General features: G+C 37.0%; 1 protein-coding gene across 1 annotated transcript in view; it reads right to left on the bottom strand.

The window, feature by feature from the left end:
• Positions 1–15,817, bottom strand: part of ERC2 (ELKS/RAB6-interacting/CAST family member 2) — a gene marked incomplete at both ends in the record, with an annotated part of 849,176 nt that overhangs the window by 400,653 nt on the left and 432,706 nt on the right. The window contains one exon of the mRNA XM_079713573.1: positions 11,553–11,746. Within this exon, the coding sequence (XP_079569699.1) occupies positions 11,553–11,746 (194 nt within the window). The remainder of the gene's footprint in view (positions 1–11,552; positions 11,747–15,817) is intronic.

The raw sequence follows: 15,817 nt of genomic DNA, 5'->3' as shown, positions 1-15,817 counted from the left end.
TTGTAGTAAACTCACTGATTGAATTATAAAGAATTCACTAGATATTATTATGTTGTTATTGGAAAGAGAAATCTAGCTTGACTTAAAGGAGAACCAATTATTGACTTGGGCCCCCTGCCTTAGAGGAATCAAACCTGGGATGCATTTTCAAACAAAATGTCCATTTCGCTTCTTAATACTGGGGTGCACGGAGTCAACAATGAATCTAGTTTTACATTTTGTTCCATATGCTACATTTTGTTCTAATATGCTAATTAAAGTATGTCTTATGGCTAATAAAAATGAAGTTAAAAAGGTTAAAACCAAAACAATGACAGGAAATAACATGTGTGTACAATATGTTACTAACACACTGATAATTTTCAAAAGTGACTTAAAAAAAGTATTATAAATCTTTCAAAACACAGTGATTTATTAAGCGAAAAGTCTAAACGACTTGCACTATTAAATTTAGCTTTTAAGTTGCTGTGTCACGAGCAAATCTTTTGTTCTCCTAGGTTAAATTTAGCATCCTGCAATTTTGTTTTTTCCACTGCTCCATGTTTTATCATCATGCAGCCAATTTTCTGAGCTGCTCAGGAGAAATGCACTCGGGAGTTTTCACAATGATTTCTCTTACTGATTTTATAATCCAGGAAGAGAATGTATCAAATAATCCAACAATGATTTATTTTCATCTTCTTCTTTTCCTTTTCCCACCTATACAGCCTTCTCATAAAATAAACCTTCCCTAGGCATGGGATGAAACGGAAAAAGAAATGTGGTGGCCAGAGGAAAACCATTTCAGAAATGTATTTGTTAAACAAGTGCAAGCGATAAATTGAGCTTAGGAGGGAAGGGCGGTTAGAAGAAAAACTGAAAGTACTGACCTGAGAGTCAAGCTGATTGGAGCAAGGGTGAAAGCAGCAATTTGGAGGATAAGCAGAAAGGAAAAGGGATAGCAAAAGAGAATAAAAGGAAGTAAATGCATTAGTTTTAAACATACAGCCAACAGATGTTATATTAGCAGGTTTTATAACCAAATGAAGGACAATAAAGCAACTTCTATCTGATATTACCCCCCAAAAGCCTGGGCATACACTCTAAGCTGTTATATTAATTATTACATATAAGAAACCAGTATCTACTCTCATGCACATAATTATAAGCACTGATGTGAAACAGAGGTGTGTTCCAGCAACACAATGGCACAATTTGCTCTTTTCTGGAGGAATACTTATAGAGAAAGCTCCTATCTGTGCGCATGTAAAATTTTATTATTTAATAAACTGAAATGAAAATTACTAAGGTATTAGAACTGGTGGTAAGCACTTATGTCAGAAAGATTTTATTAGAACCAGTAAGTTGGAAGATTATATCCTATGAGATATTTTTTCTTCATCCTTAAAAACCAAAAGGATCTGAGCAATTTAGCTTTCTGTTCAAAGATTTCCATTTTACATGCTCACAGAGCACTGCACCTAGCAATGATCAAAGACTATAAGGACAGCTTCAGGTGAGGTGCCACCTGCCTATCAGCCTCCCAAGAAAAGACAGATTAACTTCCAAAGCTGAGAGTAATTTTTTTTTGGTTGTGAAAATGAGGATCAAACTTCATCATTGAAAATATCCAAACACTTGATAACTAATTTGTAGAAAAATATGTAGCATGTCTTTCTAATTTGTCAAAAGAATAAAGACTCTAATGTGAAGCAAAAATTAAAAGTCATATCCTCTTCATGCTACCACAGAAATCATAGTGGACATTCATTTTGTTTACCTATAAAATGCCCTTTGCAAAAAAACAAGTGGATTAACACATACTGTATCAGCCATCTGCTCAGTGGGACCCCACCATCCCATACTATTAAGAAGTAGTTTTAAGCATTTCACAAAGAAAGGAAAAGCACAATAAATCCTCAGAAGAAAGCTTAAACAAAAACATTTCAGATGAAAACAGCATTGACTATAATGATACAAATCAAGTAGAAAATTCAAGATTAAACACTTGGTGAAAGCATTGATCCAATAATCCCTCGTGTCTGAAACTCCCCTGCAGAGTATTTTGTGATAACGAATGCACAATTGATCAAAAAGAGTTAAGTCAGGCCATGGCCTTTGTGCGGACTCTAGTGATGCTGCTGCTGTTTGAAATCTGTCTGGAGCAGAGGTAAGCCAAACTGAGGTCCATGGTCAAACTTTAGGGAATCCTAAACTGAAACAGCAAGCAAACATTTAAGGTTTAGTTGCCTTTTCCAAGGGTCTCTAGTTTCCCTTGCCAACTCAAAGGCATCTATGATATCCATGACCTTCCCCAAAAAGCTACTAGGGATGGTATAAAACCATCTGTCACTTGTTTTAAAGAAATTCCTTCAAATACATTTACAAACATAAATGGGAATTACTTAGCAACAAGAGTTTATATCAAAACAAACAGAACTGATACCAAATTTCCTTCAGGTACCATCAGACTTCTCGATCATACTATCATAATTTTTAAAAATGAAAGCTTAAGTTTACATTTTGTGAAAAGAGTTCTGAAAAGCAGCAAAGAAATTATGTCAGCACGTTATTGAGCAAATTCAGAGGGAAAAATAATAGTCTGTTTCTCAACCTCAGATAAGATGCTTTTAGGCATCTAAAATGATTTCTCATTGTCCAGTTGTCTGGTATCAGTAGTCCCGATCCAGATAATTAAATGCTACCTTGTTTTCCTTTTTTTTATTTTTTAACATCTTTATTGGAGTATATTGCTTTACAGTGGTGTGTTAGTTTCTGCTGTATAACAAAGTGAATCACCTATATGTATACATATATCCCATATCTCCTCTCTCTTGCGTCTCCCTCCCACCCTCTCTATCCCACTGCTCTAGGTGGTCACAAAGCACCGAGCTGATCTCCCTGTGCTATGTGGCTGCTTCCCACTTGCTATCTGTTTTACATTTGGTAGTGTATATATGTCCATGCCACTCTCTCACTTTGTTCCAGCTTCCCTTTCCCTCTCCCCAGTTCCTCAAGTCCATTTTCTACTTCTGCATCTTTATTCCTGTCCAGCCCCTACGTTCTTCAGAACTATTTTTTTGTTTTTTGTTTTTTTTAGATTCTATATATATGTGTTAGCATACAGTATTTGTTTTTCTCCTTCTGACTTACTTCACTCTGTATGACAGTCTCTAGGTCCATCCACCTCACTACAAATAACTCAGTTTTGTTCCTTTTTATAGCTGAGTAATATTCCATTGTATATATGTGCCACATCTTCTTTATCCATTCGTCTGTTGATGGACACTTTCGTTGCTTCCAAGTCCTAGCTACTGTAAACAGAGCTGCAATGAACATTTTGATACATGTCTCTTTTTGAATTATGGTTTTCTCAGGGCATATGCCCAGTAGTGGGATTGCTGGGTCGTATGGTAGTTCTATTTTTAGTTTTTTAAGGAACCTCCATACTGTTCTCCATAGCGGCTATATCAATTTACATTCCCAGCAACAGTGCAAGAGGGTTCCCTTTTCTCCACACCCTCTCCAGCATTTGTTGTTTGTAGATTTTCTGATGATGCCCATTCTAACTGGTGTGAGGTGATACCTCATTGTAGTTCTGATTTGCATTTCTCTAATAATTAGTGATGTTGAGCATCCTTTCATGTGTTTGTTGGCAATCTGTATAACTTCTTTGGAGGAATGTCTATTCAGGTCTTCTGCCCATTTTTGGATTGGGTTGTTTGTTTTTTTAATATTGAGCTGCATGAGCTGTTCATATATTTTGGAGACTAATCCTTTGTCCATTGATTCATTTGCAAATATTTTCTCCCATTCTGAGAGTTGCCTTTTCGTCTTGTTTGTAGTTTCCTTTGCTTTGCAAAAGCTTTTAAGTTTCATTAGGTCCCATTTGTTTATTTTTGTTTTTACTTCCATTTCTCTAGGAGGTGGGTCAAAAAGGATTTTGCTGTGATTTATGTCATAGAGTATTCTGCCTATGTTTTGCTCTAAGAGTTTTATAGTGTCTGTTCTTACATTAAGGTCTTTAATCCATTTTGAGTTTATTTTTGTGCATGGTGTTAGGGAGTGTTCTCATTTTATTCTTTTACATGTAGCTGTCCAGTTTTCCCAGCACCACGTACTGAAGAGGCTGTCTTTTCTCCACTGTATATTCTTGCCTCCTTTATCAAAAATAAGGTGACCATAGGTGCATGGGTTTATCTCTGGGCTTCCTATCCTTTCCCATTGATCTATATTTCTGTTTTTGTGCCAGTACCACACTGTCTGGATTACTTTGTAGTATAGTCTGAAGTCTGGGAGTCTAATTCCTCCAGCTCCGTTTTTCTTTTTCAAGATTGGTTTAGGTATTCGGGGTCTTTTGTGTTTCCATACACCTTGTTAAATTTTTTGTTCTAGTTCTCTGGAAAATGCCAGTGGTAGCTTGATAGGGATTGCATTGAATCTGTAGATTGCTTTGGGTAGTAGAGTCATTTTCACAATGTTGATTCTTCCAATCCAAGAACATGGTATATCTCACCATCTGTTTGTATCATCTTTAATTTCTTTCATCAGGGTCTTATAGTTTTATGCATACAGGTCTTTTGTCTCCTTAGGTAGGTTTATTCCTAGGTATTTTATTCTTTTTGTTGCAATGGTAAATGGGAGTGTTTCCTTAATTTCTCTTTCAGATTTTTCATCGTTAGTGTATAGGAATGCAAGAGATTTCTGTGTGTTAATTTTATATCCTGCTACTTTACCAAATTCATTGATTAGCTCTAGTAGCTTTCTGGTAGCATCTTTGGGATTCTCTATGTATAGTGTCATGTCATCCACAAACAGTAACAGCTTTGCTTCTTCTTTTCTGATTGGGATTCCTTTTATTTCTTTTTCTTCTCTGATTGCTGTGGCTAAAACTTCCAAAACTATGTTGAATAATAGTGGTGAGAGTGGGCAACCATGTCTTGTTCCTGATCTCAGTGGAAATGGTTTCAGTTTTTCACCATTGAGAACGATGTTGGCTGTGGGTTTGTCATATATGGCCTTCATTATGTTGAGGTAAGTTCCTTCTACGCCTACTTTCTGGAGAGTTTTTATCATAAATGGGTGCTGAATTTTGTCAAAAGCTTTTTCTGCATCTATTGAGATGATCATATGTTTTTTCCTCCTTCAGTTTGTTAATATGGTGTATCACACTGATTGATTTGCGTGTATTGAAGAATCCTTGCATTCCTGGGATAAACCCCACTTGATCATGGTGTATGATCCTTTTAATGTGCTGTTGGATTCTGTATGCTAGTATTTTGTTGACGATTTTTGCATCTATGTTCATCAGTGATATTGGCCTGTAGTTTTCTTTCTTTGTGACATCTTTGTCTGGTTTTGGTATCAGGGTGATGGTGGCCTCGTAGAATGAGTTTGGGAGTGTTCCTCCCTCTGTTATATTTTGGATGAGTTTGAGAAGGATAGGTGTTAGCTCTTCTCTAAATGTTTGATAGAATTCTCCTGTGAAGGCATCTGGTCCTGGGCTTTTGTTTTTTGGAAGATTTTTAATCACAGTCCCAATTTCAGTGCTTGTCACTTGTCTGTTGATATTTTCTATTTATTCCTGGTTCAGTCTCGCAAGGTTGTGCTTTTCTAAGAATTTGTCCATTTCTTCCAGGTTGTCCATTTTATTGGCATAGAGTTGCTTGTAGTAATCTCTCATGACTCTTTGTATTTCTGCAGTGTCAGTTGTTACTTCTCCTTTTTCATTTCTAATTCTATTGATTTGAGTCTTCTCCCTTCTTTTCTTGATCAATCTGGCTAATAGTTTATCAATTTTGTTTACCTTCTCAAAGAACCAGCTTTTAGTTTTTTATCTTTGCCATTGTTGCCTTCATTTCTTTTTCATTTATTTCTATTTTCATTTATTTCTGGTCTGATCTTTATGATTTCTTTCCTTCTCCTGACTTTGGGGGTTTTTTGTTCTTCTTTCTCTAATTGCTTTGGGTGTTAGGTTAGGTTGTTTATGTGAGATGTTTCTTGAGGTAGGATATTGTTATAAACTTCCCTCTTAGCACTGCTTTTGCTGTATCCCATAGGTTTTGGGCCATCATGTTTTCACTGTCATTTGTTTCTAGGTATTTTTTGATTTCCTCTTTGATTTCTTCAGTGATCTCTTGGTTATTTAGTAGCATACTGTTTAGCCTCCATGTGTTGGTATATTTTACAGTTTTTTTCCTGTAATTGATATCTAGTCTCAGAGCGTTGTGGTCGGAAAAGATACTTGATACAATTTCAATTTTCTTAAACTTACCAAGGCTTGATTTGTGACCCAAGATATGATCTATCCTGGAGAATGTTCCATGAGCCCTTGAGAATAAGTGTATTCTGTTGTTTTTGGATGGAATGTCCTATAAATATCAATTAAGTCCATCTTGTTTAATTTATTATTTAAAGCTTGTGTTTCCTTACCTTCATTTTGGATGATCTGTCCATTGGTGAAAGTGGGGTGTTAAAGTCCCCTACTATGACTGTGTTACTGTCGATTTCCCCTTTTATGGCTGTTAGCATTTGCATTGTTTTGAGGTGCTCCTATGTTGGATGCATAAATATTTACAATTGTTATATCTTCTTCTTGGATTTATCCCTTGATCATTATGTAGTGTCCTTCTTTGTCTCTTGTAATAGCCTTCATTTTAAAGTCTATTTTGTCTGATATGAGATTTGTTACTCCAGCTTTCTTTTGATTTCCATTTGCATGGAATATCTTTTTCCTTCCCCTCACTTTCAGTCTGTATGTGTCCCTAGGTCTGAAGTGGGTCTCTTGTAGACAGCATATATATGGGTCTTGGTTTTGTATCTATTCAGCCAGTCTATGTCTTTTGGTTGGAGCATTTAATCCATTTACATTTAAGGTAGTTATCGATACGTGAGTTCCTATTACCATTTTCTTAATTGTTTTGGGTTTGTTATTGTAGGCCTTTTCCTTCTCTTGTGTTTCCTGCCTAGAGAAGTGCCTTTAGGATTTCTTGTAAAGCTGGTTTGGTGGCGCTGAATTCTCTTAGCTTTTGTTTGTCTGTAAAGGTTTTAATTTCTCCGTCGAATCTGAATGAGATCCTTGCTGGGTAGAGTATGTTGGTTGTAGATTTTTCTCTTTCATCACTTTAAATATGTCCTGCCACTCCCTTCTGGCTTGCAGAGTTTCTGCTGAAAGATCAGCTGTTAACCTTATGGGGATTCCCTTGTATGTTATTTGTTGCTTTTCCCTTGCTGCTTTTAATATTTTTTCTTTGTATTTAATTTTTGTTAGTTTGATTAATGTGTATCTTGGTGTGTTTTTCCTTGGATTTATCCTGTTTGGGACTCTCTGCACTTCCTGAACCTGATTGACTATTTCCTTTCCCATATTAGGGAAGTTTTCAACTATAATCTCTTCAAATATTTTCTCAGTTCCTTTCTTTTCCTCTTCTTCATCTGGGACCCCTATAATTCGAATGTTGGTGCATTTAATGTTGTCCCAGAAGTCTTTGAGGCTGTCCTCAATTCTTTTCATTCTTTTTTCTTTATTGTGCTCTGCAGTTGTTATTTCCACTATTTTATCTTCCAGGTCACTTATCCGTTCTTCTGCCTCAGTTATTCTGCTCCTGATTCCTTCCAGAGAATTTTTCATTTCATTGATTGTGTTGTTCATCATTGTTTGTTTGCTCTTTAGTTCTTCTAGGTCCTTGTTAAACATTTCTTGTATTTTCTCCATTCTATTTCCAAGATTTTGGATCACCTTTACTATCATTACTCTGAATTCTTTTTCAGGTAGACTGCCTATTTCCTCTTCATTTGTTTGGTCTGGTGGGTTTTTACCTTGCGCCTGCATCTACTGTGTATTTCTCTGTCTTCTCATTTTGCCTAACTTACTGTGTTTGGGGTCTCCTTTCTGCAGGCTGCAGGTTCATAGTTCCCGCTGTTTTTGTCTGCCTCCAGTGGGTAAGGTTGGTTCAGTGGGTTGTGTAGGCTTCCTGGTGGAGAGGACTGGTGCCTGCACTCTGGTGGATGAGGCTGGATCTTGTCTTTCTGGTGGGCAGGGCTGTGTCCCGTGGTGTGTTTTGGGGTGTCTGTGAACTTATTATTTTAGGCAGCCTCTCCACTAATGGGTGGGGTTGTGTTCCTGTCTTGCTAGTTGGTTGGCATAGGGTGTCCAGCACTGTAGCTTGCTGGTCATTGAGTGGAGCTGGGTCTTAGTGTTGAGATGGAGATCTCTGAGGAGCTTTTGCCATTTGATATTACCTGGCCCCGGGAGGTCTCTGGTGGACCAATGTCCTGAACTCAGCTCTCCTACCTTAGAGACTCAGGCCTGACACCCAGCTGGAGCACCAAGAGTCTGTCAGCCACACGGTGAGTGCAAACTGTGTGACCAGGTCTTTTTGGACACATCTCACGAAGGTTCTTCAGGGGCTCCTCATTTCCTCTGGTTCTGCTTGCAATCTCCAGTATTAGAGATGAGCCCAAATGGTGAACACACCTCCTTCAGAGCCCAGTTTAGTGGTGCAGAGAACACTTCATTTCAATTCATTCAGTCTTGTCTGTAGGTACGTTGGTAGAACTGGAGAGATTCTGACACATACACTTGCTCTTTTATCCAAAGTATTTCATTCGAAGCCAAAGATGTGAACTGTCACAGCATCCACCTGATGGAGTTTGACACCTCGCTCCCCACCACATAGGGACAGGGCTGCCTCTCAGTCTCGAGCTCCAGCACTGCCCAGGTTATCCCAGGGCACACTGCTACCTTGTTTTCTATTCTGATTTTATGTTTTAGGAGTAAAACCCCCTGAGGGACCCACTCTCTTCTTCACAGTGGGGAGGGATGTGATTGAGGGCTCAATTTGGGCATTCCCTGACCTCCGGACAAATGCTGACAAAGCCCCTAATATATTTAAGATAATTACATGAAAGGTCATCTGACTGATTCCTTCCCATGGGTGAGATGCCAGAAATCCAGTGGCAGCAAGCCTTGTTTGACAGACTCTGTTAACCTCTCTCCTTCCCCTAAGGCACTAAAGGATTAAATCTGAAACTCTAAATAAAACTCAGAGACCTTGATGAGCACTGACATAGAAAGACAACATATTTCATTGCCTCTAATGTGCCCCTAGCTACTTGATTGTGCACATACAAGATATCTAGCATTGGTGATCTCATAATGACTTCAGCCTGATTTGGACCAGCTCTCAGGGGCTTGCTGAAGGTCCCCTGACCACATTGTGTCAAATTCCCCCAGAGCAGCCTGCAGTCCAAGGCAGAAGCTCCCTGCTGAACCATCAGCATCAAGTGCAAGGGTTTATAGGCAGAACTGCACATAGGGACCACACTGGAGCAACATGCACTTTGAAAAGCAGATTCTTTAATGGCTGATGAAAAACATCATTCACGTAGAATTTAAGAGGTAAATGCATCCATGTAAGTGCCAGGCATGTGCTATTTAGAATGTATATATTGTGGAGAAAATAAAAAATGGGAATATTAATGGAATAGAAAGCAAACACAAATCGCCCTCTGAGAGAGAAGTAGGCACGTGTCAGTGTAGTTTGAGTTATCCCTAACCCCGTACCTTTTCTCACACATGATGGAAGTTCTGGAATATTTTAGAACACTAGCTGCTTTTACAAAAAGGTCTACTGACTCTGGTAGGTCACATTACAGACCAGAGACCACAAATTTATTATGAGCTCAATTTTTTGGTTTTCAAAATCACAAACTTAATTGCAAACACTCCTCCATGACTCCAAAATGGAGCTATATGTCACACTGCTGAGAAATCTTTAGTTCCCAACATTATGAGGTATGAATTTTGTAGTTTAAGCCAGCAAATGGAGATACTGCCCAATTTGAAAAGGGTTGCCTGACAACTCGAGGAAGATGCTTTGGTCAGAATACACATGTAGCCCAGCAGATAATGCTTCAGAAAGACGAGCCAAGGCTAAGCTCTCCTGTTCCCAAGAAACTTCTCCTCTTGACCTCCACTCCCACCCCTTTCTGGGTCTGGGCTGGGACTGGGGCTCAGACATTTCCCAGACTATGCTCTGCTGCTGGACGCAAGACACAGGCAGGCAGAGAACTGAGACAGAGTCAAGTCCCACCACACGTTTTATGAATTACAGTGCCTGGGAGGCATCAGCTTTAAGGGGAGGCAAAGGCAGAGATAAAGAAAATGTGCAGAAAGTACATAAAGATAAATGCCTGTAAAATCACTGTTGTTTTAATGCATTCCATATTGCAGAAATAAAAACGTGAATATTCTTGATGATTTAATGGCAATAGCGTTCAGCTAAGACCTGTTTGTCCAACTAGACAATTATGCTATTTTATGCAAATATTTATAGTAGCTGATCCTGATTTTCAATTACAGTTCTGAAGGGCTGGTTTAGTGCAGAAAAATGCCTTCTAAATGAGTTTTCTCTCATGAAAGCTAATAAAGATGAGGCAGATCTCCTGTGGTCCAGCAGCGATGCCTCTCTGCCAGCTACGAGACTGTTGAGTGCTACTGGACTAGCTTCTTCTTTCTGGCCCATTGTTGGATGGGATTGTTCTCAGACACTCATCTGTCAGACCTGGGTTCAAATCCTGACTTTGATTCTTATAAACTCTGCAATCTTGAGGAAGTTACTTCATCTGTATAAGTCATAGTTTTCTCACCTATAAAATGATGATAATGAGACTTTCTGTGTTGTGGGTAGAATTAAAATGGTATACAGTACTTGCAGGTCAAGTGCTTAGCAGAGTACCTGTTACACTGTGAGCATAAAATATATATAATCTATTTTGAATCATAATTACTATTAGTAATATTATCTAGGGCATCCTCGCTATGGCTCCCTTCTTCTCAGAGAAATGGACTAGGAGTCAAGAAACCTACACTACAGTTTTGTCTCTTTCTGACCACAGGACCAATCTTCAGAAGGTCGTTCAACCCTTCAGGGTCTCAATTTTCTCAGCAATAAGAAAAATATGATCATAACTTCACTGTGATTTCACACTATCTTTTTAAGAAAAATTTTGGTCCTAAAATATCATTCCAAAATAACCCATGTAGATACATCTAAAATTAACAGTATTTTTAAGAACCAGTAGGCTGGCAGAATATTTCCACGCTTTAAAATTAAAATGAAGCCCTTAAGGATTTTAATTTGTTTGCCTATCAGAAAAAAAAAAAAAACTTGACCTAATTTCTAAAATGGGTCACACTGAACAAAAATCAGATTACCATCAAACTAATACTAAGACTTTTTAGGTGATTTTTTTTTTCAGGTAGTCAAAGCTTCAGTCTCTTACACACTTTGCTGGCACAAATGCTACATCATGGATATCACTCAAGAAAGTTGACCATTATTTTCTCAAACACTGAAGAAGTACATAAGCCCTCAAAAGATAAGCCAACTGACTTCCGAGTATCCCACAGAAACACAACATCATCCCTACAGGCTATATTCCTCATGCATAACTTTTTTCCTCCGTGAAATATGAATGTGCATTCCAAATTTACTGCAACCTGAGATGGTCAACTAAGCAATCAATGTTCACTCAGTGTTGACAATTCACAACATGAATGCAAAGTTTACCTCTCAAGTTCTGCAATTTTCTTGTCCTTGTCATTCTTTTCATTCTCCACCTCCTTGAGGATCTCCAGCAACCGGTCGACTTCTGCTTGGGCCTTGCCACACTCATCACGGTAATAAGATGCCTCTTTATCAAGCTGTTTTATTCGGTCTGCAAATTCTGGGTTCATCCTGGAGTCATCTTCAATATTATGAGCCTTCAACATTATATTTTTAAAGAATGTAGTTAAGATAACAATTTAGAACAACAATAGATAGTGCAGTCACCGATGGCCCAGAAATTAACTTTGGAGAAAAAAATAACAACTATCAAGAATTATGGGTATACTGTCAGTTAAAAGGCAAAATAGAAAAATCACAAATTTCAGCTACCTTAGAACTACCTTGATTTTTAAGGCGAGTTTCTTTTATTGTTAATATTTTATCTCATTAAATGATGCTGCTTTTTGCTTTTTTTCCCCCCACAAGAAATGGGGGCTTGGTGGAGGTAGAGACAGTGATGTGTTTATTTCTGGTGTTTTGGCAAACAGAACTAAGACAATTCAACTCCTCGCAGTTAAGTAAGTGACTCATACCAACAGCTTCCTTTTCCAATACAGAGAAACTGAGAAAAAACAATATTAAATTATTTTTCCAGGAACCATCAAGGGTATATGTAAAGCCAGGTAACATATAAGAGACTGGCTGACTGATCACTGAACACTTCATCCCACTGAGAAGTTTCAGCAGAAGATGTAGAATGAAACAAAGCCTTGAAAAAGCAGAAGGGCTTTCCAGCTAACAGTCATACCCATAAATTCTTGTTCTTTTGATTAAATAAACCTGAACCGGGAGGAAGATGAGCTAATTCATGAGCAAGCACACAGACGAGAATCTGCAAACACATGCATGGGGGGTGGGGGGCAGCTTTACACAGGAGAACAGACACAGGCAACAACACAGCAACAACACTGCAGAATAATTTGCAGCCAAAGTATTTGTGGTTTTGTGTGTGTGACAGTGCGTTATGGCTTTTTTTTTTCCCAAAATAAACTTTTGGCTGAAATATTCCCAGACAGATGGAAATAACACTGCACTGCAATGTTTTGCCTACCCCTTGTTTCCCATTATTCCTAATTGATTTCTTCAAAGAGCAGGCAGGGAAAAAACAAGTAGTTTAACAACAGTGCACATTCAACATAGAAAGTTCAGAGAGGTCATATATGTATATATCTCCAAAATCCATGTGTGAACTAATAAAATGTTAACAATTTATTAGAACTTAAATTATCCTGCTGTCTTCTACGTAGAGCAGATGTTCATTGTGTTTTTATACACTTTTTAAAAAAAATTTCAGGGAAAAAACAAGGCAAGCAAGCTGCAAACTACTGTGGGGTCAAATGAATCATGCATGGTTAGAAAAATTAACACTAATACTACTGTTAGAAGGTTGACAGTCTTTGCAATAATTTAGTAGAAAAATTTCAAAAATTAGTATAAATAAAAATAAATATCTTATTTATGACAAACTAATTATTTTTAGGATATTTTTGCATGTAACATATTATTTAAGCATGAGGATAGATGGGGAATAATTTGCTTTCACATTCTTTAATCTAAGATTTCCTTATTCAAGAAATAAACTCAACTACGCAAAAGAACTTGGAAAAGATATATCAATTCAACACAGTATCAGGGAGCCTGTCATCCACATTTCTCAGAAAATATTTATTTTTATTTATTTAGTGCATACACTGAGTTTCATTATAATAGAATAGAATTAGTGAGCTTTTTCAGTATAATTAAAATAATCTGAAAGAGAATCTTGAGCTAATATTCCTTTAGGAGTTTATTCATCTAATAATTTTATTTTAAATTGAAGTAATGAATATTAATTTGTTAATCTCCCATCAAAAAATGTGGAGCAGGTATTCTATTTTAAAACAAAATACTCCATATAACTACTTCTATTTGTGATAATAATAAACTCATTACTCTTATAACAGAAAAGCATTTAAAATATACAGCTTTTCGATTACTATGCGAAAGGAAACAAAAATTTCATGCTAATTCTCTTCTACTTTTATACTATATTACCATTATTTTATGGCAGCTAAAAACCTTTCCATGGCAGTTTTCTCAAACTAACCAACCAGTGACATTAAGATCTTTAAAAAAAGGAATTAATGAACTAAGTAATGACCAGCTAGAAACACTCAAAATAAATGAATAAATGTTTTGTAGCTTATTTCTGATGAGTGAAAATTCCTTTTTTGACTCAGATTTGAAGATTCACAAAGAGCTAGCAGTTAGCTGCTGTGGTTTATTTTGGTTGTTTTTATTCTTAAGATTATTATTATCACAATTTTTAATAAATGGGTACAGGATTACTAGTTGTAAGACCTAGATTCTAAATATGGCCTTGTGTCTTACGACTATGGGCAAATGAATAAGCCTCTCTAAGGACAGTGAAAACTATAAAATGACAAACATGGGGAAGGTATTATTCATTTGTGTTTTTATTGTGATTATTATTTTATAATATGCATCCCATCAGTGGGGCTTGTCATACAGCTAAACTGATATGTTTATTTAATTTTCATTGACAAGATACTACATATACCTTAGAGAAGCCTCCCTGCTAGGTTTTCAGAGAAAGCAGTCTGCTGGTGATAGGTACGTAAGCACATTCCTTATTTTAGCTACTTGAAGAGAAGAAGATAAACCAAGGCAAGTTTTCAGCACAGGGTGAAATTCAGTGGGTTGGCAATCTTTTAAACCTACCCAGTGAGTACGGTTAAGGGACTCATGGGATATTTAGAGGTACAGAAAGCCTAGGAAAAAACAATCCTGAATTTAGACCATGTTGACCACTGTGTGTGATGCTACGGTTAGATCATGTTATTAAAATAAAGACCATAGCCAAGTTTACAGCTGGCCTGGTGTCTGTTAGATAATTTGTAGGTGCTAATGATTCTTCCTTTTAAAAGGAATAGACAACCTGAAGAACACCTTTGAGTTAAATATATCTATTTATCTCCATATCAATGTCTACTGATTTCTGGGCAAAAGAGTTTATGTCAAATCACCTTCAATATTGGTGCCAGAATTCTTGGAAAGGTTATTAAATAAAGGTGTAGATACATACCATTTAAAAAATTTTTATGTCAATAGAAAGCTGCAAGAAAGAGTCATATAGAGATGGAAGAGTAACAGCTGCTTTTGGATAATCACTAGTGTCCATGTGAAGACCCAGGGAAAGAGAGAGTTTCACATGACTGTAGGCTGGTGAATCCCTGATCCAAACTAAGCAGTGGAAACAAAAGTCTTCCACAGAATTTAACCAGCTCTACTCAGCATGAATCACAACTTTTCAGAGGATCGGCTGAAACTGTTAACTAGTGTAGCGCAAGTGTGTTATACTGTGATCTATAGACATGGGGAGATACTATACCAAAGAAAAACAGGAGGAAATTGAGCTTACAAAGCCAATGCTTCCTTCAAAATTGTAAGGCCAGAGCCTCCTCTAAAAATAGAGAGAAGGAAGCACTTTCTTTGCATTTAGGCAATACTCTTGCCTTTTCAAATTAAAACATGGGTTCTTTAATCTGGACTGGGAGTTCCTGATAGGGATCAAAAGTAGACAACAGATTGGGGCCTAATGTACTTTAGGCACTGCAAAAACATAAAAATACATTTGAATAAATCATTACCTGACAAATTCCTACCATGGCATTCTGACCTATTCAAGGTTTAGACTGAAAATATACAATAAGTACTTCCCCTTATGAATCTGTTGATTTTAAATTAGTACCCCCAAAAGGTCAGGAAGCAATTGCCCATTCCATTCATCTAAGACACATCAACTTCATTCACTAGTCAGGAATCTAGCTCTTGAAAAATGCAGATTGGTGTGGATTTTCTTTTAACGATTTCAGAACTTATGTATCATAAACATAGTGAAGCACATTGTCACTTTCAAAGACGTACACAAGTCATTAAAACCAAAGGAATACCGATGAGCATTTTTTTCCTAATGTAGAAATTTAATTTTTCTGATTAAACAGGTCAGTTTAAAAACAAATCCAGTTATCTGGTTCTGCTTCAAAATATTTCTGGTAACTTTTAGAGCAAATTTCAAGCATCTTATAGAAACACAGAAAATTGAGAAAAGAACATTTCAAAAATGTCTGTATTACATATTAGATCAGTAAATTTTGAGGGTCCCCCAATTATGTTTCTTGCATTTCCATATGTAAGGAAATTTCCCCGCAAATGGGAACAATCAA

Source organism: Hyperoodon ampullatus, assembly GCF_949752795.1.
Source record: "Hyperoodon ampullatus genome assembly, chromosome: 10".
NCBI classification, from domain to species: Eukaryota; Metazoa; Chordata; class Mammalia; order Artiodactyla; family Ziphiidae; genus Hyperoodon; species Hyperoodon ampullatus.
This window is presented reverse-complemented; position numbering and strand designations above follow the sequence as displayed.